This window comes from Lissotriton vulgaris, chromosome 1_1 (genome assembly GCF_964263255.1).
Source record: "Lissotriton vulgaris chromosome 1_1, aLisVul1.2, whole genome shotgun sequence".
Lineage (NCBI taxonomy): Eukaryota > Metazoa > Chordata > Amphibia > Caudata > Salamandridae > Lissotriton > Lissotriton vulgaris.
This window is the reverse complement of record NC_141685.1, coordinates 1,695,674,771-1,695,702,021: the sequence shown is the minus strand read 5'-3', so window position 1 is coordinate 1,695,702,021 and position 27,251 is coordinate 1,695,674,771. Positions and strand designations below refer to the sequence as shown.

Genomic DNA, 27,251 nt, shown 5'->3' with positions numbered 1-27,251 from the left:
TTAAAAAGAACCTCCGGGGAGCATCATAGAGTTAACAGAAAAAACACAAAGTGCACCAAGTCCTGAGGAGACACTCCGTTGCAGCCACAGGGTGGTAGCACCTGGCCTCTGTGTGTGGCTTAACTTCGGTACTGCAATTAATAAAATCAAATCAAATATACTTAATTCGGTTTTTGTGAAACAAAACCATGAAAGTTCATAATACATGCAAATTACAATCCAGATTATAATTAAAAACACTTTAAGAGACCAAGATACAGTAAGGCAGGGTCCCAATCATAAAAATTATTTTCCACTCCAAGGTTTGAGACAGTATCAGAGGAGTTCGTGGTTAGTCATAGGAGTTCGTGGTTGGTCATTGTTGCATGCCCAGGTGTTTCCCAAAAATTCCTGATGCATTTTATGAATCCTACCACATGGGGTATGATTTCGGAAGAGGAGGAAAACACAGGGTTTTGGGATAAAAGTCATGTAAGTCCCATATGGATATTGGGCCGTCTCTTACTTGAGGCGGCCAAGTTTTCAAGTAAGGGACAATATTTCTGTCTCTAAATCTCACAAGTACCAAATCCCCAGGAACATCTTTGGGAAGGGAGCCCAACCAGCCCACCCTTCTGACGCTCCTTATAGCTCCGTATAAATTACGAGGCAGTGGCCTATTTTTTGACAGCCAGAATTTGGTTTTATTAACTAAGTCATGTTGTCTCTCAGTTTTTCCAAGTGGAAGAGCAGGTACACCCGCAAGGATGCACAAGTATGGGGCCGCTTTGGGTGGTAAATGAATAGAATTAACTTTGTTGTGACCTACTCTAGGTGCGGTCAGCTGGAGAAGGGAAACTTTAGCGGGGTGTTTAGCTATTTTTTGCCCTGACGCACTAGGGCCAGCTGGTTGTGTTTGACGCTTTTTATCCTGTTTAGAGCCTAGGTGAGTAGGAGGTGACTTAGGGCGGTTGGATGCGTCACTACATTTGTCAGCCAGCAGGTTTGACTTGATGGCTTTCTCTATTCCAGAGAGCCTATCCCCTAACATGTTAATTTCTTCTAACAACGGAGCTTTCATGGAGCTAACCAATTGTTCAATAAGGGGTAGTATGTGCAAATGGGGAGGAGGTGTTATGGCCTCTGGGTACTCGACAGTCGGTGGGATCATTGAGGAATTAGCAGTGAATGGGCTTAGGCTCAGTTTTTGGATTTTGGGGTCGTTTCCACCTTGATTGACACCGTTATATTTCCTTTTCACCGATGGGACCTGAGGAGGTTCAATACTTTGAGTGTTCGGGCTGCAGGTTTTATTAAGTAATATGGGGGGATCTAGGAGTGTAGCCCTGTCTGGTAGTGTACTAATGCATTTGGGCGGAGGGGGAGCCTCCAATGTAGCATAGTTAGTTTTACATAGGAGGTGTAACTCGTCTAACAGGGAGAACATTTGCCCAATACCTGCTACGCTAGTTGAATGGTCCCCCTTGGAGGTCATGGTGATAAAGGGGTATAGGGCGGTAATATATGAAAAAGTCCGCAAATATGCAGACAAATCGGTTAGAGGGGGTCTTTACCTTCTTGGTAGTAGGCCTTAAGTGTGGCAGCCAAAGGGGGTGGCCCGTCCCGTCCTTATCCGGGCTTTGAGGGCCTTAGGGAGCCCGCCCTTTGCCCGGGCTTCGCCCCGGACTATGTCCCGCGCGCGTCCCGCGTCGCGGGAATAGGATCGAAATTAAATCACTGCTGGCGAGGGGGCGGGAACGCCGAGGGAAGAGGCAGCAGCTGGGTAGGCAGAGAGCCTGCTGGACCTCGCAGTCCCTCGGCGTCTGAATCACACCAGGTCCTTTCCCCTTCAAGCAGAACACACAGGGTGAATGAGCGCTAGCAAAGCGCAGGGATCCCACGACGACCTGCCCTCGCTGCCTGGGAACAGCAGCACTCCGTGAGCGGCACCCCCGTGAGCGGCAAGTAAAAAATGGAAATAATCCATTCGAAACCTAGTTAATAAAAACCGCTTGTGGACCGACAAGGTCCACAGGAGATATGGCTCTGTGGTTGCCGACGTTTTAAGCAACATAAAGTTAAGGATGCTTGGTTTGCACTAATCAACCTCATCTCTATTAAATCGTTAGAGTGCAGTAAAAGACTTCTTTACAAACTCCACATCCGCAGCGGTAATAAAATCAGGACTTAAAAAAAGGTCCGGTCGCCCCAGCTTTGCAAAACAGCCTTTTATATATTTTAGCCATGAAATATTAAGCATATAATCCAGGGACAAGGCTTCTTTCAGTATCTGATGGTTGATAACTAGTTCTTTCTTTAACCAGCAGTTGAGACAAAAAAGCATAGGGCGCATTGCCAGGTTGTCACAAATAAATGGGATCCCTGTTTCTTCATGGACTACTAAATTTGAGGTTCCTTTTGGGACTCCCAAAAGCTGTTTTAAGAAATTATTCTCTGCCACCTGGATCCCTCAGATGGCACATATCCCCATAGCTCGCTGCCGTAACTGGCGAATGCAACACTTTTTGCCTGGTATAATCTCAACATTGCCGCAATTGGGCGCTTACCCATTTTTGCGGCAAAGTTGAAAATAGCTGTGTTTACTCTTGTGATCTCCCCCCTTTTTCTCTGTACAAGGGCACCCCATTTTAGATGGTCATCAAAAAGGACGACCAGGACAGAGAAGGGTGACGTTATGGGCACTTTCTCATCGTTCACTTTGAAGGGGTTCGGCTTCTTGGGGCGCATCGCGACCTGCATTATATGATTTAGAATTGCTTATAGCTAGATCACGTTAAGCCAAAAAACTACAAAAGGTGTTGAGTAGAGACTGCAGACCTCTGTCGGTTCTAGCAAGGAGGACCGTGTCATCCGCATAAAGCAGGACGGGCAGAACCCTACGCCCCACATACAGAAAATCGTCCCCGGTTTCTACCAAGGTCTTGTCCAAATCGTTAATATACAAGTTAAAAAGAAATGGGCCAAGATACACCCCTGCCGTACTCCCCTTTCAGTTTTAAAGTTCCTAGATACCCTATGATCCTGGGCGAATCTTATGTTTGCCTTTGTGTCCCTGTGTGGATCCCTCAGGAAATCTACCAGTCTAGCCTCCACCCCCATGGCCTTCATGGTCTGCCACAGTTTCCCCCGGTTGACACAATCAAAAGCGGAGGAAAGATCCATGAAAGCATGTAGATCGTACCCTGGCGGGCAGCCGTGTATTTCCTGAGTATCATGTATAGATTAAGGCATTGTGCTAAGGTGGAATGCCCTCGGCGAAACATGTATTGAATATCAGAAATAATCCGGTTACCTTCTGCCCAGGCTGCCAATCTGTTCAGCACAACTCCGCCCACTACCTTGACCACGGAATCAATAAGGGAGATCGGTCTATAGCAAGAGTGCTATTGCGATCGCCCTTCTTGAATACCGGGACAATTGTTGAGGTACCCCATGACTCTGGACAACCGGCCGCCGCATTGAGTTTGGCCGCGAGGACCGGGGCCCAGAGGGATGGATTTGATTTGTAAAGGTCCAGCGGAATACCATCCGGACCTGGGGCCTTATTACAAGTCAGCCCAGAGATACCTTTCTCTACCTCACTCTGCGTAAATGGGATCAAGGATTCGTTTTGAGCTCCGTCATGTGAATGTTTATAGGATGTAGGACTCTTGAATATAGACCTGAAATGAGACACTCATTCATCTTCAGTTATGTTGGAGCCTATATCCTCGGCCCCCTCCCTCTCAAACAAGGGTCTATTGATTAGTCCCCAAAATCACGAGCTGCTACCTAGTGTACTGGGATCTAAAAGTTCTCTCCGTGTTGAATCCTTTATTTCAGCGTTACGTTTTGCCAATTACTTTTTATAGCTGAGATGAAGGGTCCTGATCAGAGGTTGGTCTCTTGGGCTGGCTTTCAGGGCTCCCTTTATATCTGTGTACTGGGGTGAATGTATGCCATTGTTCTGCATTCTATCCAACTATTGTTTTTGCATTTGTCACTCCGAGTGGGACGGGTATGCTCAGACGTGAGTCTCGTGCTCTCCACACCACTGGAGTCAAGCTATCCTGGCTGATGACGGCTGATAGCCAGAAACCGGTCCTAGAATGCTTGATTCCGGTCCAGGAAAGACATGGTTTAGCAGTTCGGGCTGGACTGTTCACATGAGGCACAGGGCAAAGGCTGATTTGCATATGGCCATGTATGAACTGGGGTGGTGTGGAGTGCAAAAAAATGATTGATTTAGGCCCAGATCTCTGTACTGGGTTGAATGTATGACATTGTTCTGCATTCTGTCCATCAACTGTTATTTTTGCATTTAGCTCTCTGGCAGCTTTAGAGCATGCAGAGTCAAACCATTTCAGATCCCTGGACAACGCTCTTCGAATGGGGACATTTAATAAATCCCCCATCTTTGAGACAATCCCCTCAAAGGCTTTGAGAACAGGCGCAGGTAGGGAATCAGGGGCCACACATAATGCTAGTTCTGAGGCACAAGATTCATATATCTTTAGATAAAATAGATCTGGCAACAACTGCGACCACTTAAGGCGACGCCTTCCAACCGTTGGTCTCAGCACGCACTGAGCTATCACCCTTGCCTGTCTTTTTAGCAGGCCACCCTCCAAATGAACACATACGGGATTATGTTCGCTAAAAATACTTTCCAAAATGGTGGAACCCCGGAGGATAGATTGGCAACCAGCCGAGATCAAGATATGGTCTATAAAAGTCCCACCGTTGCGGCTTTTAAATGATGGAACAGACTGTTTGCTGGTACAGCAACAGATGCCATAGAAGAAATCAAATCGAATTTATTAAGTAAGTTGTTAAGTGCCTCCCCCTGAGTAGAATGCTCAAAGTGGAGTACCCGCATCCTGGCACAGCCCAATTCGCCCATGCTTTTAGTTGCAGGGTCACCACATGGGTGAACATTAAAATCCCCTGCTATCATAAGGCTGTGAGCGGTGTGACCACAAGAATGTCTAACAAAGTTACTCAGCTGGGCGATCTTACAAAACCCAGAGGTATTTACTGCATTATAAAAATTAATCAAGCACAAACTCATGTTTCCTCGCTTTAAGATAAGGGCTTGGAAGTCATTGTGAGCGGTGGGGAGTTCCTTGATCCCACAATTCATAGATAAGGCTGTAAAAATAACCAAGCCAACCCTAGCTCTACCACTAACAGATGAGGTCGCCGGGGCAAAAAAGGCTTTGTATCCCTCAAGGAAGAGGTTACAGTTCACCAGCCAGGTCTCCTGGAGACAAATCACAGGGAATTGTCTGATGAACTGCACCCACATCGGGTCATGAAACTTCCCCGCTAGCACATTGCAATCAACTTGCTCCTTAGGCTCCCCCACAAGTACAATAGATAAAACCTCACTTGGCTCAGGAGTAGGTACCCCTAGTGGCATCGGCCTGAGTGATCCAGCACTATGAAAATGCTTCTGAGAAGGCTTCGGGAGTTGGACTGATGACACATTGGATTTTAAACTTGTATTCAGTCAGTCGCAATCCTCCAGGCTCGAAAGTGCTGAGAATCTATTTGGCCCCTGTGGAATGGATGAGAAGTGGGGATTCCTCAGGACATTATGCCTCGATACCCATGGGATAAATTGACTAGCCCCACGGGCTTCAGCAGGTTCTTGGAGCTGCCAGGTGTGCAATAAGGTCGAGTTATTACCCCTTGGGGGCTCAGGCTTATAGAAAAAGCCCTGGGGCAAAATCTGAATACCAGTATCCCTATTAGCCAAACCGCCAAAGACCCCCCCTAAAGATTCTCTCCACGATCATTGGGTTATTAAAGTTCACAATTATACAGTCACCCCCTCCCCCCTGGTTTCTTGGTGTTACCCAGTCACCAAACGCGGCATGCCATGATGATGTTTCGTTCTACTCATTGTCCCACAGGGGTATTAGTGGACAACCAGTGGATGACCTTATTCTTAAGTTGTGAGAAGTCCTCATTAGTACCCCGTTAGAGTGGCGGGACATTCCCAAGGATGACCGCCAAAGGGGTAGATTGAGGGGGTAAATGAATGACTACAGACTTAGACAGGGTGTTGGTGGAATATCCCGGCGGCTTTCCAATGTTTTTCCCCGGGTCCTGGGTAGCTTGATTGTCTTGCCTTACTGGTCGGGACCTATTCATTACCAAACCCTAATTTCTACCAACGGACATTCCCCCTAAACTACTGTTATCCGAGTTTATGCCGCGGGTCTCGGGGATGCTAGTAGAACCTGGTTCCCTAGGTGCCCCTAATGATGACGAAGTATCTGAGATGGTTTTCGGGTTAGTTATCACAGTAGAAGTTCTATCTAAAGATCGAATTGATTGTAGAATTTTGAACTGCTCTGCCATGCTTTGCTCTATTAAGTTTAGCTTGGTCATTATGGGGGACAACCTTTCCTCCAGCATGGAGCTCAGAATGGATCTGAAAACCTCCAATGTGGGGTATTCGATCATAGGTGACTCTACTGCCGGGGGCACCCCTGACTCGGATGGAAGCTTTAGCGCTACATTGAGTTTTGTCTCTTTGGCTTGGCTACCTATTGCTTTGCATTTTCTTTTCAGGCTTCCAGTGGAGCAACTAGCCTCCCCCAATTGTTGAGGTGGAGTAGTGCCACTGAGTGCCTCATTTAGAGGATCACTTATCTTCCCACCATTCCCCCGCTTCCCACCTATAACAGTGGGAACAGAACACTTCCTGTTTGCAATTATCACTACCAGAGATTCCGGGATGGGGAGAAGCACATCCTTGGCCTGCGTATTACTTCCCAACCCCGGGGAAAGAGTAGTGTTCTGGGTCTTTCTCCTCCCCATGGATGCTGCCCTATGTAGTTAACCTAAGCCTCTGGGAGTAAATACGCCTCGCTATTTACAACCGTTATCGAGTCTAACCACAGTACAAAAGACAAAAAAAAAAAAAGATTTTTTTTAAGCTAAATGACTCCCAGAGAAAGAAAACCACTATTCCCACCTGCAGGAACTCAAATAGGTTTCAACCGCCTACTAAAACCAGAGGGAAGAGAAAGTCAACAAAAAATTTAAAAACTTGGCTGTGATGCATTAAACAGAGAGATGAAAATAACGTGGCCCAGACTGGCCTCTTCCGGTCCCTGACGGGCGCGGATGGGCCCGGGCAGCGCCTGCGCGCGGCCCGCGTGCGACCCGCGCTGCGGGAGCCCTGCGTCGAATTTAAGTGCCTCCTGGCGCAATGGCGTTGTATGGGCGGCGTTTCCTGCTGGTGCCGCTATGGTCTCTGGGATGTGTAGTCCCGGCACACTTTCTGCGGTGGGAGGCAAGAAAGCGGCGTCTCCGCTGGTCAGCACAGCACAAGGCGCCCGGAAGACTCCGGTAAATGGGCACAGGATTGAAGAGACTTCCCCGCTGCGGGAGCCCTGCGTCGAATTTAAGCACCTCCTGGCGCAGTGGTGATGAGTGGGTGGCGTTCCCTGGCGGTGCCGCTATGGTCTCTGGGATGTGTAGTCCTGGCACGACAGGGCTGCCCAAATGACTCTCCGGCGGTGGGCGGCAAGAAAGCTGCGTCTCCGCTGGTCAGCACAAGGCGCCCGAAAGACACCTCCGGTAAGTGGGTACAGGATTGAAGGGACTCCCCTGCTGCAGGAGCCCTGAGTCGAATTTAAGCACCTCCTGGCGCAATGGCGTTGCGTGGGCGGCATTCCCTGGCGGTGCCGCTATGGTCTCTGGGATGTGTAGTCCCCAGGGCCGGACTGAGAACCAAAATCGGCCCTGGCAAAGTGCCTGGGGGTGCGACCGAGCTCTTTGTTGGGCCGGTTTTCGTCCGATTTTGTTACAGGACCGCTCTTGCAGCTATGCTGCAAAAACGCCCCCCTGGGCCCAAAACCGGCCCCCACCCTTGCGGCGCACCGGGGGATTGCCCGGTGCCCGCAATGGCCAGTCCGGGCCTGGTAGTCCCGGCACGACAGGGCTGCCCAAATGACTCTCTCTGCAGTGTGCGGCACAGCACATGGCGCCTAGTAAGTGGGCACAGTATTGAAGGGACTCCCCTAGAGTCTCTGACAGTCCGGGTGAAACAATGTAGCAATCAACTCACTTGCTTCCTCGTACACAGCGTACACAGTGAGCCACAATGCTTTACTCCCGTTCCAAACTCCACTCCCTTTATCACTTTATCACTGTTCCAATTCTTGCCGGATGTACATGGCCTTATTCACCTTTATCCTTTCTTACCGGGAGTTTTCTGCTCTTCTCAAGCGGCCAGAGTCTCTCCTGCCCATAGATTCACACAACTCTAAGCTGATGCCGCCGTCACAACCAGCGCGCTCACCGTCACGGCGTCTCAGCCTCAACAGTTGTGTATCGTCAAACAAGCCAAACCGCCAAACTGCTGAGCCGCAAGCCGGATCCAGTCTCACGCCTGGGGATAATTCTATGTTGAAGAATCTGTGGCTAGTAGTCTCTATCAGATAAATCAGTACTGATGTCAGTACTGGATTTATTATGATATTGAATCAGCGGGCACCTTAGAGTTGCCCCCTAAAACTCCATTAGTCAGAGTGTGCGAGCTGACTGGTACCTTCCAGCCTGTCACCACAGATGAGTTATTGTCCTCCTGCAGGTGAGAGGCTGTGCTCTATGAGGCCAGGAAATTGCCTGTCTGGCAGAAAGTGATCATACCTCCTCCAGCAGGATAGCTAGCAGATTAGCAGACCATCCCCTGGGGAACACCACCCCCTGCCCTGAGTCCCATTTGGCACCAGAGGAGGCAGGTAATTACATAGTCAGACGGCATGTCACACTAAAGTGGGCCACCTGAATTGGACAGTTGAAGAAGGGTTTCACCATCTTGGTTTTGGTGAAACTAGGAACTCTGGGTCAAGATTAGGCCCACTCCTCTTAGGAAGTGGTCACTTAGTGGGTGTAGACACCCCAGGAGTAGGTAGCCCATTGGCTACCGTCCTGCAATCCCTTAAAAGCCCCTAAATTCAGTATGTAGCCCCCTCCTCCGGCCCCAGGGCTTCAGCTTTTTCTACCTGGGACCAGGAGAAGGACAAAGAAGACCTGAAATTACAAGAACATAGGACCTGCACCAAAATTGGTGCCAAAGCCTGTCCAGTGCTTCAACAACCATGCAGCATTTCCCTTGGGGTGGAGGAGCCATCCCCCTGTATCTGCCTGCACCAACCACACTTGTCTGATGCACACTTTTGCTGGCCACTGGCCTACCGAGGGAGCATTTCAGCATGAGGAGGTCAGTCCCGTCTCTCAAGTGAGGTTGAAGACGCTAGACCCTCCAGAAGCCTCCTAGCACCAATAATTTGGGTACCAGAGCATTTGCTGCAAGCAACGCTGGTTAAGTGTCAAGCCTAGACACCATATCTGCAAAAAACGACCTACTGAAGAGGGACTTCAGGACTGATGAGGCCCACACCGAGAGTAGCCCTGTTGTCCTGTTTTCTTCCCCTTGTCACTCAAGAACAATGAGAGCCTCTAACTCAAGTGAGCCGGACAAAACACCTCTAAACTCGAGGATGGGTCCACGAAAACCGACTGTGTCCCCTTGCTCCAGAGACGCTCACGAGCCCAGTCACCCTATGGGTTCTGCTGGACATGTCCTCAAACCCCCACATGCAGCCTTTTCATTACAGGTATTCTTACATTTACTTTAACTTGTAGGCTACCAATGTGACCAGCACCTCTGTACCTGAACATACCAAGGCAGGTAAAAATGAGCTGCTGGTGGATCTTTGGACCTAGGCCCCTAAACACCTTAAGACCTAAAGAGGCACCTTCAACAACCGCTTGCAATGATATGTATGCAGTGTATGTTTCTTCCATAGGATAACATTACTGCGTTCAAGGCTCACACCTCAAAAACTGATATTTGAGAATTGTACTGTTATACCGTAGAATTTATATCTCCGAAAGTACTTACCTGATTCAGATGATCTTGGCGTCTGAAATGATATACAAATCTGTGTTATTTTTCTAAATTGGTCTTGAATTTCTTCTTGAGTATGTGTCTCATCTATTGACCGTGGGTGCAACAAATGCTTAACACTCCCCTCTGATAAGCCCAAGCCGCTCGGCCACACAACCACAAATAGAGCACTTGGGAATATTAAGGTAAGCCCCTGTAAACCAATAAGGGCCGTCTGGACTTTTTGCATGGTCCCTACTTTGGCCCACTTCATAAAAAGCCAGCTTCCTACACAGAGTGTATGGGGATGGGTATGCTGGAGTGGCGTCAATGCATGACTTTGGTTGGGTTCAGACCAAATTCAGCTCGAGGTCAGACACCTGACTCAGCAGGAAGTTACCCTCCGGCATCAGCGATGTCAGAACCAACATTGGTGAAGAAGGAACCTGGAAGATTTGGAGCGGAATACAAGTCAGCACCGAACCGGTGCATAATCTGAGGAGAGTTTGAGGGGCACAGAGGATTGATCAGCCAGCAATAACCCAACTTGAGGTCCCTGTGGATCCTTAGGGACTGAAGGAGCACCACAGAGGGACAGGAGAATCCAAAACACTCAGCATGGCCTCCTTAAAAGTCTTGTCGTAATGCAGCATCAATGATGTCCCAGGAAACTCAGGGCGCAATGGGATCAGTTGTGGAATTGGCTTAGTGATCGAGGATCGGGAGTGAGATTGACTGGCACCTTGACACCCTTACAACTTCTCTTTCAGCAAATTGTGGGATGGGGTCTAATCCCATTTACACTTATGCTTCTTTTCAGATTCAGACTTGAACCTTCCATATGACCTCCACCGCAAAGAGGATCTAGAATGGGAACGCCTTCAAGAGCGGGAATGAGTGCACGCCCCTGAGTTGAAGTGGGACTTATGTGAGGTGTAAAGTTTTACGATGTCTGAAGACATACATCTTCCCAACATGGTCCTAGAACAATTTTGGGTGTATGAGGGCACATTCTTTGCACAACTTGAACCAGAGGCACATCTCTTGCGGGCCCGTCACCAACATCTGTTTCTGGCAGTCACGGTATGATTTGAACCCAGTAGTCTTCGGTGGGGACATAATTCTCTTACACACTTGAATGGATTTTATGCATTTGGCAACCAACAATAGAGGAGAGGGGCTCTGGATTCGTGTTTGAAGGTGTTGAAAGAAAGGAAATGATGTCAGCACGCAGGGATAGCACCTAAATATGGCTCCGCTCCGTCACTTGGAACAAGAACAATGCAGAGCCACATGATGCCACTTAGCAGATAATGGGAGCACTGCTGTGAAAATCTCCGGATCCAGGTTGACACATGGAAATACAGTAGGGGTCAGAAGCAGAGAAATTATTTATCTCTGCATAAAAAGGAGGGGTAGAAAAAAATGTCATTTGCATGACATGCGAAAAATATCTCAAACAAACAGGAAGCCCTCTGGTAACAGGTGTCTATCTAATGAAATGAGATTGCAACTGGGCACAAGATAAAAGTTAATACATTTCCACTCTTTTTTTCACCCTCATCATGCAACTACGTGCTGAAAGGATACAGATTAGTTAATGCATTAAAATGAATATCAGTATGGAGAGATGAACAATACAATATGTTTCTTCATTGATCATAGCGCTTTTGCTGTACAATTTAATTGCACGTGGAACCCCCCTTCTTCGCAAAGCTAAGTAAAATGGTTGATATAATGATAATCAGGGCCACTTCCAGGCTGTACCAATACAGCCCCTGGACAGCCAGCAAGATACACTGCTAAGCAGGCTTTTACTGTTTACAAGGTAGGGTTGGGAATCCACAACATAACAAAAAAGTATTACTTCAAATAAGAAATGGAACTAAAAAAACAAAATACAAATAAATTACCACAGGCTGGAAATCAGAAACTACCACAGCAAGACCTCTGACATGATTCTATTTTGGGGCGGATGCACAAAGCTGCATGCCATAAAAGAATAATATGCAACATATTTTGTTTTGAAACAGAACACATAAAAAAAGAACACTAAATGCTGATTAACCACAGGCTAAACCCTAATGTCATCACAGTCCAATACCACACACACACAGTCCTACAGCTTTTTAAATCCAAGAAGTGTCCATTTTTAGTAAATTAAGTTTTCCACTCCCTGGAACCTTACCCATGTACTCTTTTCCCTTTCATCAAGCAACCCTTCTACTTTACGTTCTCTCTCCGCATCATTAAATCCAATTGTTCGCTAACTTACTTACTACTATGTAAATGAATCAGAATGTGACAACCCATTCTGCAGACTGTGCTTCTGTTTTTCACGCACCAGCTCACATACATAAAGTCACATCCTCCGCATCAGAGCCCCCATTATCAGAGTCTGCGTCAAATAATTCCTAAACAACATAAGCACTTCTGGAAAGTAGTGGCACTGTGTCAGAATCAGAAGGGTGGTAAAAAATTTGCTGTTCAGATAAAGGAGCATGTTGCCTTAATCCAGAAGGCACTGCCTTGACGTTGGACAGCATTATCGGCTGTCTGTTGGCATCAGGAATCGACGCGCTGGCATCGTCTCGGTTTATCACGTTCCGGTATGGGTTGCGGGCAAGGGAGGAAACAAGTACTGAAGTCGGTCTGGAGAATCTACAGAGTTCAGAGGGTCCAGCTGTCCCCGGGGGCAGACCCGCCGGGTGATGTGCAGTTTGAAGGTCTCTCGGTTACTTGGGGCCCAACCGCCCCGGATATTCGCAGAACAAGGGTCAGATTTGATGCCAAACTACAGCGTCTTCCAGAGAGAGTACTGGAGGTACAGAGATGCCCTCACCTTCTCAGGAGATCGAGTGTGGCCGAAGGGGCAAAATTCTGCTTGGACTTCTTACGCTCCTTCATGGATTTTCTTGAGGATTTAGATCGCGTAGATGGTAGGTGGCAGAAGCTGCTCGAGACTGGAACCAGACCTAACTTTATACTTCAACCAATCTCGACGTGGGGTCTTGCAGTCATTCATCGAAAATAGCTTTGTTTCCTGGTCTCAAATGGCCCTAGGGTGCATCAAGGCATAATCACTGCAGGCCATGGAGTGGTGGTCCGACATTAGGCACCACAGTCAAACTACATGTGGGTCTCATGAATAAGCACAATAGGCTCAACTGTGGAAAACTAGGAATACAACTTTGGAATCCACTCAATTGTTAAATTAAAGACAAGGTCTGTTAACTTGGTGTCGTTACTGAGTCAATCGGCCACCATACTCTTTGTGACTTTGATAATAGTTCGGCCTGAGGCCTCTGTGGGTAAATTACCCTATGGTCTCTAAACTGCTTGATAGCTTTGAGGAAATTTGGTACACCCTAGACAGACACCTGTTTTATGAGAGTACAGTGTGAACGGAATTGCTTGCATAGCTGTCAAGTTGTGAAAATGTCATGTGTGACAACTTCAACAACATGGGAACTATCGGTCATCGTTGAAGTGCAAAGGGTGTGAGCCATTTGTTGACTAGGAGAGTAAAGTGTGGTGACTAACCCAAAATAAATAATCGAACATTTGTGCAAGTAACACTGTCTGTCCTATATCTTTCCTAGTACTTTGGGACAAGTGATGAGGATCTGAAATTGAACAATGAAACCTGTATGTAGATAGCTGGTTTTGTATATACTATACCAAAGTAAGGAATAATGTGCACAGAGTCTAGTGAATCCCAAGAGGCTTCACAGAGGCTCAAGCAGATAATACTAATTCTCTCTTTTGTGGTTTTTTGGGCGAGCAGTTAGGCTTATAAGAGGGCTGTGTTAAGAATTTGCTGTACACACTCAGGCAAGCAATGATTACACACACTCAATGACTACATCCGAGATCAATTGTTTGTAAAAATATTACTTTTTCTATGTTTATAACTTAGAACCAAAGATACTTTGTTGCAGCAAATATCAGTTTTTCAGTATTTAAAGTGCACACAGTGCATGTTTCAAGCAGTTTAAATTTAACCTATGGAAGGAAAATAATAAAGCCATTTCATAGGTAAATACATTCCAGTCTTCGAGTTTTAGGATCAACACTGGGCAAGGGATGGGTAAGTGTAGAGATTGCACCACCAGCGGCACTGGGGCGACCGGGTGCAGAGGTCAAATGCGGACACTGGGGCCCAGTGTTAATCAACCGGGGGCACTAAGGAGGTTCCGGTTGAAGATAGGTAAAATCGGAGTTGAGGGTCAATCTCCGGGGGTTTAGACCAGCACTGGGGAGGCCACGAGGTAGCACCAAACACACACCCTCAGCAGCACAGAGGCGGCCAGATGCAGAGTGCCATCACAGAGTCAGGCACCCAATACAAATCAATGGAGAACAATGGTTTCAAACAAAGGCTGGAGGATCGGACCAGGTAGCTGGACGAAGGGAACCAGTGGCTTTAGAGATAAGATTGGATGCTGGAAAACTCAGAGACCCCGTCGGTTGAGTTCTCCAAGGCCCGGGGGCTGCGGGTGCAGGGGTCCCTTTGGAAGCCTGAAAAATCTTACTGGAGCCGGTTGCGGGTTGGGGACGCTTTCTGCAGAGGCTGCAGGCCGTGAAGTAACTTTGTGATGGACTCAAGCTCAGGACCGCTTGGGAACTTTCTTGGGACCAGTGGGCCACTTCAACTAGGGCCAAAGACGTCGGGTGAAGAGGTGGGTACAGAGGTCTGGTTGTGCGCTTCAGCAGGGCACTGGATTTCTAGTTGGTTTCTTTGTGGACAGGGAATCAATTCTTGGGAGGTCTTGGTGTTTGGGGAAGGCAGGCAGTCCTCCCAGGGTTTTGGAGATCTCTGGGCCCGCAGAATGAGTCACTTTTTGGAGCAGGTTTTTTCCAGGATTGAAGACAGGCCGATAGGGTTGGGGCCAGGCTAGTTTTCGTCTGAAGTCTTAACTGCTGATACGGGTCTTCGGTCCTTCTTCTTTAGTTCGACAGGAATCTAAGGATCGGGGTGCTTCTAAATACTCAATTTAGGCCATTACAGGTAGTGGAAGGTAGTAGCCAATGGACTACCTACCTTTAGAGTTACTACACTATTTGTATGTCTAATCCCTTTGGGGAGGGGGCATACCCCCTAACAAACAATATCTGAAATCCTCACAAACAATATGGAGGGTTTCAAAGGAGGGGGTCACTTCTGCTTAGGACACCTTAGGGGTGGTCCTAGTCGAGAGGGGACACACCTCTCCTACTCACTAATTTTCCCGCCGACCTTGCCGCCAAAAGTGAGGTTTGGTTAGGGGCGGGCATCTCCACTAGTTGGACAGGCCTGGCTAGCATAACAAAGGGCAGGAAAGCCTTTGAGGCTCACCGCCCTTGAATGCTATTCCTGCTTGGGGGTCAGTGTGAAGCACTTCCACCCAGGGCAGGCTTTCTTTCCGACCAACAAGAGCACAAGGCTCCCACCTAGGGGTGCAGAAACATGCCTGGAAGTGACAGGCTGGTGCAGACCAGTCAGCCACACACTAGCAGTTTGGTAGGTTTTCAGGAGGCACCTCTGAGTGCATTTATTAATGGCATCTGTGTGGGCTCATTAATCTGAGGCGTCTGGTACCAAACATCTTGGGATTCAGTGAAGCCATCATGGAGCTGTGGAACATATACTGACAAGCTCATGTACTCAGTATGGCTTCAATATGGACTTATAATACCTAAGAATTGACTTAGACACTGTAGGGGCATATTGGCTCATGCAGTTATGCCCTCACAAGAGGTATAATGCACCCTGCGTTAGGGCTGTAAGGCAAGCTGTAGGGGGTGACTTGCTGTGCTGGCAGACCTGGCACAAAGGGATGGGTGCCAGGTCGACTCTTCACTTCTAGCTGCACAAAAACATGCAGACTGTGTTGACATTGTGCATGTGTTTGGTGAGTGGTCTAATATGGTGATATATTGCATGCTGCATCCCTTAGAGACACTCTCTGGTCATAATGCTCTTGGTACCACTGGTACCTTTTACAAAAGGCTTATTTTTTGGTTGAATATATTTTATTAGTTTTTCCAACACTTTTTTTCAGTACACAATTATGTATTGAGCAAGGGGAAATGGCACACATAATCTGCATAACATCATAGCGACAACACAGCATAATGATAACACATAGTGGGTTATTGAACTCATATAACAGTGCCTTCGGCAAAGCTGATGAGATACATGAAAAGAAATGGAGGCTTTAAGGAGTGTGATGGCGAACCTTTTACAAAAGGCTTATATGTGTGCCAGAGGTGTGCCAACTGTGGAAACAAAGGTATAGTTGTGGGAAAGAATACAGGCACTGGGAACCTGGTTAGCAGTAACACAGTGCTCATTCAGTCAAAGGGCATTAGAATCAGGCAAAAAGTGGGAGGTAACTGTGAGAAAGTGCCATCTTTCTTGCATGGTATGCCCCCACTTTTTGCTGAATTGCTGATGTACTTTGACTGAGTGTGCCCTGGGCTCCTGCCAATCAGGTACCCAGGGCCTGTTGTCCTTCCCTAAAAACTGCATTTAAGCCTAAACCCAATTGGCATCTCTGGCCACAGGTCAGCCCCTGGTAAATGTGACCAGTGAAGGCCCCTAAGGGCTGCAGCACTTATTGTGCCACCCTTAGAGGCCCTGTCCCTTGCAGGCTGAGTGTCTTGGTGCAGAACTAAACAGAGACTCGACATGGCACACATCCCTGTGTGCCATGCCCACAAACACACAGCCCTGGCATACCTCAGTCATCCCTCTAGCTGGGTGCACTATGCCAGTGGTGTGGGCACAGGTGCATGAGCCCTGTGCCCCTACAGTACCCAGGGTCATTCCTGGGCACTGTAGGTTCAGTGATGCCATTTAGAGTTTATGTTGCTGGGAGGTTGTCATTACGAACTCCACAGCACCATGATGGCTACACTGAAGACTGAGAAGTTTGGTATCAAGCTTCTCAGCACATTAAACCCGCACTGATGCCAGTGTAGAATTTAATGCCAAATGCACAACAGAGGGCATCTTATAGATGCCCCCTGAAACCTAACCCAAGTCTCCTGACTGAGTGGCTACCAAGGCTGCCACCACTAGAGATATTTCTGGACCCCTGGGTCGAGAGCTTACTGCAGTTTTTAGGGAAGGACCACAGGCCCTGGGGACCTGAAACAATGCACAACCTGGGACGAGGTGCCAAGCCTCCTCCCCCAGGATGGGCAGGGGAAGCTTCAAAGGCATGCTGCCTTTGTGAGCTTCTCCAGGCCACTTGCCGTACTCAGCAACTGGCCCCCACCGGTTCTGACCCCCACTCTGGCAGGAAGACAGGCGGGAAACCCTAAGTGAGGAAAAGGGGTGTGCCAGCCTCTGCCAACCCCACCCCTCAGGTGGGAGAGGCGAGGTGAAGCACAACTCCGGGCTCCCGGCATCTTGAGGATGGGGAGCCCTACCCAATCAGAGCTATGCTCCTTCCCCCCTCCCACTGGAGAGTGGCTGGATAGGGGGTATACTCACCCCAGGACAGGGAACCATTGGTCCCTGCCATTTCCCTACCTGTAATGCCCCTACATTTTGTATTTAGGGGCACCCGGAACATTTCCTTCCTCAGATCCTGATTTTGAAACAAGAAGAAGAACAAGAAGAAAGAAGACCTGCCGTGCAGCTGCTAACAAGAGGACGATCCAAACTGACTTGGCCCCAGCCCTACAGGCCTGTCGATCCTTGAATCTGCTCCAGCTAAAACCCCTGCGTCTCCAGTGGTCAGCAACCTCGAAAACTTCAGAGGACCTGACTGCCTTGCTCATCTAAAGACTGGGACTCGCACGAGCAGTGGTTCTGCTCAAACAGCAACAACCCCTGGTGCCAGCCAGGAACCGTGAATCCAGCCCGTGCCTGAGTGGACAAAGACTGCGAGGAAATCCCCCCGGCAATTGTGACCACGAATCCAGTGCCCAGTGACCCTCCTCGATGATGCCTGCAGCCTCACAACAAGGAACCTCTCCAACCGCGACCAGCTGATGGTAAGATTTTCTGCTGCCAAAAGAAGCCCCTGCACCTGGCGCCCCACGGCCCCTGTGCCCAACTCCTGGGTGTCTACCTATCCTCCAAGATCCCAACTTACCTCTCGAAGTGGTGGTCGCACCTAGAGAATCTCCGTCCCCGAGCCTGCAGCCTTTGTTCAACTTCCAGTTCTCCCATTGAAATACATTGGGCGCCCGAAGGCCCGAAAGCACCCTGCACCCAGCCGCCCGAGTGCCACTGGGAGTGCAGCATCTAACCTACCCTACTTCCCCACTTGCCCTGTGTAAGTGACCAGGAGCTCAGCTCCCACAGCCGCGTGACCTGCCTGCTAGCAGCCACCAACCGAAGCCCCCCTATCCTCGATAGGATAACATTGGGCCTACTCACTCTGCAGCCCTTGTGCCGCTGAGGGTGTAACAACTGTACTTACCTGAGCCTGGGAGACCCAGAGTCTACCCCCAGAACCTTAACTCTGCTAGTCGAGTACTTACCCAAAGACCGATAATTTGATTTTCTCCATAGGGTAACATTGGCTGGGTTTCACTCAGAATTTCTTTAAAATATTCACTAAAAATCAGCAGATCAACGAAAACAAAATTACTCACCTATTATCAGGAGAGATCCCAGTGCTGTATCTTTGAGCCTAGCACTGAACCTAAAAAGTAACTATACCCGTGATTTACTGTTAACTCAATTTTCCTCCATAGGAATACATTGCCTGGTTTTGCCAGAATTTCTTCTGTCGATTTTCAAAATTTACAAATATTCCTTAAAAATCGCCTGTATAACAAAAATGATTTCTTTCAACTGTTTACAAGAAATGCACTATGGCTGAATCCAGGATCCAGGCCTGAGTAAGAAACATTTGTAAAGTGATTTTATTGCATTTACTTAAAACTTCCCATTGAGCTCAATGTTATTTTGTGATTAACTTGTGTTGCATATTGCAACAACTGTAATGATTTCATCCTTAAGTCTATTGCTATTTGAAAGTATTCAATTGCAACATCTCATTCTGAGAAAGTATTCATGATACCTACTGTGGTTCTAAAATAAAGTACCTCTATACTTTTATATACAAAACAATTGGCCTAGAGTTTAGTTCGTGAGTGTGTGAGACCCTTTGCTGACTGAGTGTGTACAACAAATGCTTTACACTGTCCTGTGATACTGCCTTACTGTTCGACCAAGCTACCACTTTAGAGAGTAAGGTTATATCCAACTTTAGCCTCTGCCATACCTCTGGGATCTGTGAACTCTGTGCACACTGAACCTTACTTTGGTGCAGTATATACAGAGCTACTTTCTTACAGTAACCATGCAAAAAGGGGTACTTTTCCAACAATGTAGATCTGAGTATGAAGAGAAACAAAACAGGACAAGATAAGTTAATCACTTTTGACACTGGCAACTTGTGGACTCACCAATAGTGACAATTTATCACTTCAGAAAGTAGGGCCCAATGTCATTCAAGTTAATCTTTCTTGTAATCTTCAAGATATGCACACATTTCCAGTGATACATAAAGAAGGGAGGGCAGACAAATGGACCCTTGTAAATGTAACACAATCTTCATCTAAAGTAGGAAGGAAAATTATACTTACCAGTATGCATCTGTTCTTGGCATGTAGAGCTGTAGAGTTACACACTGTGCATAGATCGCCACCTAGTGTTGGGCCCGGATGTTTGCAATTTGTTGTTGTCCTGAAAAGTTCTTTGGAAGTCACGAGATAGGTGACTCCTCCTTTGGACCACATTGCGCATGGGCATCGGCTCCATCCTCAGATTGTTTTTCGCCATTAGGGAAATGATGGAGCTTTGCAAGAAAAAGAAGGATGTCCATGTAAGCTGTATCTAATTAAGATAATACTGGAACAGACAAGGGTAGCCGGGGAGGCGGGTGGGCGTGTGTAACTCTGCAGCTCTACATGCCAAGAACAGATGCATACTTGTAAGTAGAATTTTCAGTTTGAGGCATATAAGCTACAGATTACACACTGTGTATAGACTGTATAGCAGTACCCACTCTTAGCGGCGACCACCCCTATCTGTTGCAGTAGTTTGAAATAATGTTTTGAGAACAGCCTAGCCCATATTAGCTTGTTGTTTGGTTTGCACATCTACACAATAGTGTTTTGTTCATGTGTGCAGTGTAGACCATGTAGCTGCTCTGCAGATGTCATCTAGGGGAATGTTCCCTAAAAATGCAATTGAAGCCCCTATTTTTCTTGTAGAATGAACTTTAGGAGGAACAGATAACGCACGTTTAGCTTTGTGGTAACAAATCTGTATGCATTTGACAATCTATCTAGCTATCCCAGATTTTGAAATGGGATTACCCTTATGCGGTGGTGAGAAAGACACAAAAAGTTGTTTTGTCTTACGAAAGGGTTGTGTTCTCTCGATGTAGTATAGCAATGCTCTTTTGATATCTAGGGTATGAAGAGCTCTTTCTGCTATGTCTGTGGCTGCGAGAAGAAAACGGGCAGTTCCACAGATTGATTGAGGTGAAAGGGAGAAATTAGTTTGGGCAGGAATTTTGGATAAGTACGTAGAACAACCTTATTAAGATGCATTTGCAAAAAGGTTTCTTGAATTGTTAGTGCTTGTAGTTCACTAACTCTTCGCAGAGAAAAAATAGCTACTAGGAACCTTCCATGTTAAAAATTGTAGTTCACATTTATGTAATGGTTCGAAGGGAGGTCCCATTAGCTGAGTGTGAACACTGTTTAAATTCCACACAGGTGAAGGTGGCACTCTGGGAGAAATTATTCTTTTAAGACTTTCCATAAAGGATTTAATAGCAGGCACTCTGAACAGAGATGGATGCTGTCTGTTTTACAGATATGCTGCTATTGCAGCAAAATGCAGTCTAATAGACGTGTAGGCTAAGTTACATCTTTGGAGGTGCAGAATGTATCCTATGATGTGTTGAATAGACACGTCTAAGGGGTTAATATTATTGTTGTGACAATATATTACAAAGCGTTTCCACTTGGCTGCATAGCCTGCTCTAGTGGTAGGGCGTCTAGCTTCTTTTATGACATTCATGCAGTCTGGAGGATGGTTCAGATATCCAAATTCTAAAGCCTCAGGAGGCTGGGTGCAGGGTGCTTTTGAGCCGTTGGGCGCTCAATGTTATCCAATAGGAAAGGTCAAAAAGGAACAAAGGCTGCAGTCTCAGGGACGGAGACTCTCCAGGGGCGACCAGCACTTCGAGAGGTAAGTTGGGAACTTGGAGCATAGGTAGGTACCCCAAAGGGAGGCACAAGGGGCTGTACGGTGCCGGGTGCAGGGGTGTCTTTGGGTGTCGGAAAAGCTTACCCTCAGCTGGTCGCGGTTGGGGTGGCCCCTGGTTCTGAGTCTGCAGGCGTCGTCTGGCTAGTCGAGGAGGGTCTTTGGGGACTGGACTTGGGGCCCAGTCACCGGGGGATTGTCCTTGAGGTCTTGGTTCCGTTGGGCTCGACCCGGGCTCGGCAGGTGCAGAGTGGGCTGGTCTGGAGCTTCCTGGGTGGCACCAGGGGGGTTGTTGCAGCAGAGCCTCTGCTGATGGGAGTCCCAATCTTCTACAGGGTCAAGGCAGGCAGGTCCTCTGGGTGTCCCAAGGTTGCTGCCAGCAGGAGTTGCCAGGATTAGGCAGGAGCAGGTTCCAGGATCAACACGCCGGTAGGGCTGGGGCTAAGTCAGTTGTTGTCGTCCTGTTGTTAGCAGCTGCACGGCGGGTCTTCTTAATCTTCTTTCTTCTTTTCTTATCGGGATCTGAGGAAGGTTCAGGGAGCCCCTAAATACTAAATTTAGGGGAGTTACAGGTAGGGCAAGGACAGGGACCCATTGGTCCCTGTCCTGGGGTGAGTACACCCCCTAGCCTGCTCCTCTCCTGGGGGAGGGGGCAGGAGCCTAGCTGGGATTGAGCAGGGCTCCCCATCTTCAAGATGACCGGGCCCGGGGTCGTGCTTCACCTCGTCTCCCCAACATGAGGGGTGGGGTTGGCACAGGCTGGCACACCCCCCTTCCTGACGTAGTTTTTCTCGCCAGTCTTCCCGCCAGAGTGGGGGTCAGGACTGGTGGGGGCTGGTAGCAGGGTACAGCAAATGTTTTGGAGAAGCTCACAGAGGCGGCATGCCTTTGAAGCTTCCCCCTGCCCATCCTTGGGGAGGACCCCTAGCACCTAGCCCAGGATGTGCATTGTTGCAGGCCCAGGAGAGCAGGGGCTCTCCTACCCAGGGGTCCAGCAACATGTCTGCTGTGTGGCAGCCTCTGCAGCCGCTGCAGCCGCTCAGCCAGACGTGGATTGTAGGTTAGGTTTTCAGGGCATCTCTAAGATGCCCTCAGGTGCATTTTACATTAAATCTCACACTGGCATCAGTGCGGGTTTAATGTGCTGAGAAGTGTGGTACCAAACTTGTCAGTCTTCAGTGGAGCCATTAAGGTGGTGTGGAGTTCATAATGACAACCTCACAGCACTTATTTTTTTTTTTTAAACAATTTTTATTGCAGAGTCAATTACAGTATACTTTACTGGAATCAGAGTCTCTAGTTGCAGAGTCATACTTCTATCTTATCCCAGATGCCACGTACACAGCCATTCAGCCCACAACCCGGAGGTCGGGAACCTCACAGCACCTTATACTCTTAATGGCATCACTGCACTTACAGTGCCCAGGAATGGCCCTGGGTACTGTAGGGACACAGGGCTCATGCTCTTGTGCCCACATCACTGGCATAAGGCACCTAGCTAGAGGGGTGACCGATGTATGCCAGGGCAGTGGGTTTGTGGGCCTGGCACACAGGGATGTGTGCCATGTCGACTCTTTGTTTAGTTCTGTACCTAGGCACTCACCCTGCAAAGGCAGTGTGTGGGTGCCAAGGTACAGGGTCTCTAAGGGTGGCACAATAAGTGCTGCAGCCCTTAGGGATCTTCTCTGGTCACCATGCCCTGGGTACCATTTACTAGGGGCTGATAGGTGGCCAGAGATGACAATTGGGTTTTGTTTCAACACAGTTTTAAGGGAAGGAACACAGACGGGCCCTGGGTACCTGGTTGGCAGGAGCCCAGGGCACACTCAGTCAAAGCACATCAGCAGTCAGAAAAAAGTTGGGGCATACCAATGAAAGAAAGATGACACTTTCTCACAACATGTTTTTAAATGGTGCTCTGTACAGATGCATTTACACAAATAAAAACACTACCATGCCAATGGCTACCAAAATTGGAACTTTTCAATATACTTCTAGTGTTAGAAAACCACACAGAATAGAACATAGACCATTAATCTACCACTCTAAACCAAACACACAATTTGTTTTATGCAACATGTATTTTAGCTACTGAACATACTGGACACGCAACACAGAGCAGTACAAGAATCTTGCAGCACACACATAAAAACGTCCAAAAATGCCTTGCAGCATGGAAACTTCTGTCTGAGCCTCTTCAAAATTTAACAGTAGTCTTCGCCCGAAGCAACCTTTTCAAAGTAATAAATGCTGATCAAAGTAATTTAAAGCATGCCAAACAGTAAGGAAAGCACAATTGGGCACACTACCTGAGGTATATTACTACTAGTTAGGTCCACCACTGTCGGAGGTCGCCTCAATTCCTTTGTTGCAGTGGGAGTTCCTTCAACCTAAAATTAGAGTGTTTAAAACAGGACTTGGATTTAAATGCAATGTCCATCATTTTTATTCATTCAAATATTGAAAAAGTAGATACAGAAAACAAAAAAATAAATAAAGCACCCCTGCTATGGAAGCGCAAGTTAATACTTGTGTAACAATATATCTGTAAGAGACATTAGTTAGTGATAGATTCCTTACCTTAGAATATCCCCAGGCGTCAGACTGGATCCGGAAACTTTTGCGTAGCAGTACCCTTGCGCGTCGGTAGGCGTCGTCTGCGGCTCCGCGTCCGTCGTCGGCGTCGTGGGCGCCGTGATGACGTCGTCGGAGTACTTAGACGCCTCCTCCGCGTGCTGACGTCAGTTCTTAGAAACAGCTTTTCCGCGCCAGAAACGCAGAGCTATGCCAAAAACCAACGCTGGTGCCTTGAAACTAGGGCCCTGAAAGGGGATGACCTTAACCCTAGATATCGGTTCGCAGAACGGGGAGGATGGGTGGGTCGGTAAGGAATCTATCACTAACTAATGTCTCTTACAGATATATCGTTACACAAGTAGTAACTTGCGCATCCGAAAGAGACACGTTAGTGATAGATTCCTTACCTTAGAATAGATACCCCAGCAATACCAACCCCGGTGGTGGGTCTGCGAACCAATAATCACACCAGAAAGTCCTGGAGGACGGAATGGCCAAAGAAGCCATCCCTCCGGACTTGACTGTCCAGGCAATAGTGTCTTGCCTGGAGTGTGCAGCAAGGCCCACGTAGCCGCCTGGCAAATGTCCTCCAAGGGCACACCTCGGCCCAAGGCAGTTGTAGTCGCTGAGGCTCGAGTGGAATGAGCCCTCAGCCCAACAGGGTGTTCCTTCTTTGCCAAGGAGTAACACGCCTGGATACCCAAGATGATCCACCGCGAAATGGTCCGCTTGTGCACCGCTTTCCCCTTCTTAGCGCCCACGTAACCAACAAAGAGTTGGTCATCCACCCGGAACTGGCGTGTGCGGTCCGGATAGAACGAGAGCGCACGTTTTGGGTCAAGACAGTGGAGCCTCTCTTCCTCTCTCGAAGGATGCGGAGGCGGAAAGAAGGTGGGCAAGGTGATGGACTACCCAATGTGGAAGGCTGTGACTACCTTGGGTAGGAAAGAGGGCCTTGTCCGCAACACAACCTTGTCTGGATGGACTAAAAGGAAAGGAGGTTTACAGGATAGAGCCTGGAGCTCACTCACTCTCCTGGCAGAGGTGATGGCTACCAGGAAGGCAGTTTTCATAGTGAGAAGGCGAAGAGGACAGATGTGAAGTGGCTCAGAAAAGTCAGAACCAAGCTCAAGTCCCACTGAGGCATCACATAGGGAACAGGAGGGAACGTATGTGTGATGCCTTTCAGGAATCGATTAACGATAAGGGACTTGAACAAAGAAGGTTGATCAGGCAGCCTCAAAAAGGCTGAAAGAGCAGAAAGGTAGCCTTTGATAGTGCCCAGAGCACAGCCCTGCTGGGCAAGAGAAAGAAGAAAGAGAGGAACCTCAGAAAGAGGGGCATTGAGGGGATCCACAGCCTTTGCTGTGCACCATGCCACAAATCGGTTCCACCTGCAGGCGTATACCGACTTTGTGGAGGGACGCCTGGCTGCCAGAATGATGTTACAGACTTCAGGAGGCAAGTCAAATGGCCTCAACTGTCGCCGCTCAATCTCCAAGCATGGAGGTGGAGACTGGACAGGTTCGGGTGGAGGACCGTCCCCTGCTGCTGCGACAGAAGGTCCTCCTGAAGAGGCAGACGAACCGGGGGATCGACTGACATACTGAGTAGCTCGGGATACCAGTACCTTCGTGCCCAGTCCGGAGCCACAAGGATGACTTGTGCCCGGTCGCGCCTGATCTTCTTCAGCACTCTGGGCAGAAGTGGTATAGGCGGAAAGGCGTACAACAGACCGCAACTCCACTCGTGACGAAAAGCGTCTCCGAGCGAGTGCCGCCTTGGAAATTCCAACGCGCAGAACTGATGACATTGCGCGTTCTCTTCGGTGGCAAATAGATCTATCCAAGGCTCTCCCCACTGCAGAAAGAGGCCTTGCGCCACGTCCGAGTTCAGACGCCATTCGTGATCCATCATGCACCGGCGGCTGAGTTCGTCCGCCCTGGCGTTTAGAGAACCTGCCAGGTGTCGAACCACCAGAGTCACACCCTGATGTTCCAGCCACTGCCGGAGGCGCAGAGCCTCCTGGCAAAGGGTCCACGACCCCACTCCGCCCTGTTTTTTTTTTTTTTTTTTTTAAACCTTTATTTGGAGACAAACAGGAAAAAGGGAAGTGCATACACAGTACATACAGTCACATATGGCCATTACAATGGTACGCCAGAACCAAAAATTGAGACAGAAGCGAGTACAGGGCAGCTTAGTAGTCAATACAGGGAGCCACGTTGAAATGTACAGTGCAAAGATGAGATCAATGATCCAGCATTGCCAGGCAAGCTAATAAGACAATACAGTATGGACACACTCTGGCAGCGTTTAGCAAATAAAGCAAAGGAGACTCAGATAGAGGGGACACCGAAACAAAAAAACAAAAAAAAAAGGGGACATTACAGGGATACAATCTCAATTCCTAGCCATCCACTTGACAGAAGGGGAACTACAGCCCACGAAAGCTCGCATGTAGAGGAGAGAGCACAGCCTCTCCCCCGATACTGGACGATCAGCAGGTGTGATATGAAATCCCAGCCCACCATGTTGCCGTCAACCAACCCCCACCCGGTCCCCGAGTTCAGAATCAGAGTCCTGCACAGCTCTGGTCAGGAGGTACACCTGGAGCGGACTCCAAAAGTCCTTCGGTCTGCATCTGACAGGCATCAAGTCAGAGTAGATATTGTATTGATCTTGACAGTATGTGAGGTCGGTCACCCAATCCTGGAAGCGCGGTACCCTGCCACAGGCAACCCTACGCTTAGCCAGCAGCAGGGCCACGTCAACAAATCTGCGGTGAGAGGCAGGCACGTCCTTAGAGTAGCCCAACAACATCACTAAGGGGTCAAATGCCACCCCACCCTCCGCCATAATCTGCAGGGCTTCATGAACCTGAGTCCAATATTCCAGCACCCCCGCACAACCCCAAGCCAAGTGCAGGAAGTCAGCGCCTTCCGCACTACACCTAGCACACCTGTCATCCTCCGCTAAATGAAACCGAAGTTTCCTCGCCGGGGTGTAATAGTACCTCTGAACAAACTTGTAGTGGATAATTTTAAGGCGACAACTAGAGGAGACATTGGCCGTGAGCCCACAGCAGTACTTCCATTGCTCGTCGGTGATAGGGGCTCCCAACTCAGCAACCCACTGCTCGCGCACCCGATTGGCCGGGACAGAACGCTGCCTACGAATAGCCCCGTATAATTTCGACACCAGGTGTCGTCCATCTGATACCAACAGCACGTGGAGGGGGAGGGTAACCCCAGGCTCCGAAGGGAAATCTGGTAGCAGAGCACGCATGCCCTGCCGCAAACGGACAAAGTAGAACAGCTCCAAAGGGGAGCAAGCAGCCGCTCCAAAGAAATGAGCCTGCGTACGGAAGGCACCTTCATGAAACAAGTCACCCCACGTGAGGATACCGAGCCGCCTACACATTCGTTGAAACCCCGTTTCCAACAACAGAGACAAATCAGGATGAGAAGACAGAGGCAAGGCCGGCGAATAAAGAAAGGAAACGCCCAGCAATCGAGCCACCCGTTTCCAAGCATCCACCGTGCACGTCACCGT

At 48.5% G+C, this 27,251-nt stretch overlaps 1 protein-coding gene across 1 annotated transcript in view; it reads right to left on the bottom strand.

Moving 5' to 3' along the window:
• The window catches only part of TASOR2 (transcription activation suppressor family member 2), a 911,282-nt gene that overhangs the window by 343,855 nt on the left and 540,176 nt on the right, over positions 1-27,251 (bottom strand). The window contains exon 29 of the mRNA XM_086918936.1: positions 23,429-23,509. Coding sequence (XP_086775062.1) covers positions 23,429-23,509 — 81 coding nt within the window. The remainder of the gene's footprint in view (positions 1-23,428; positions 23,510-27,251) is intronic.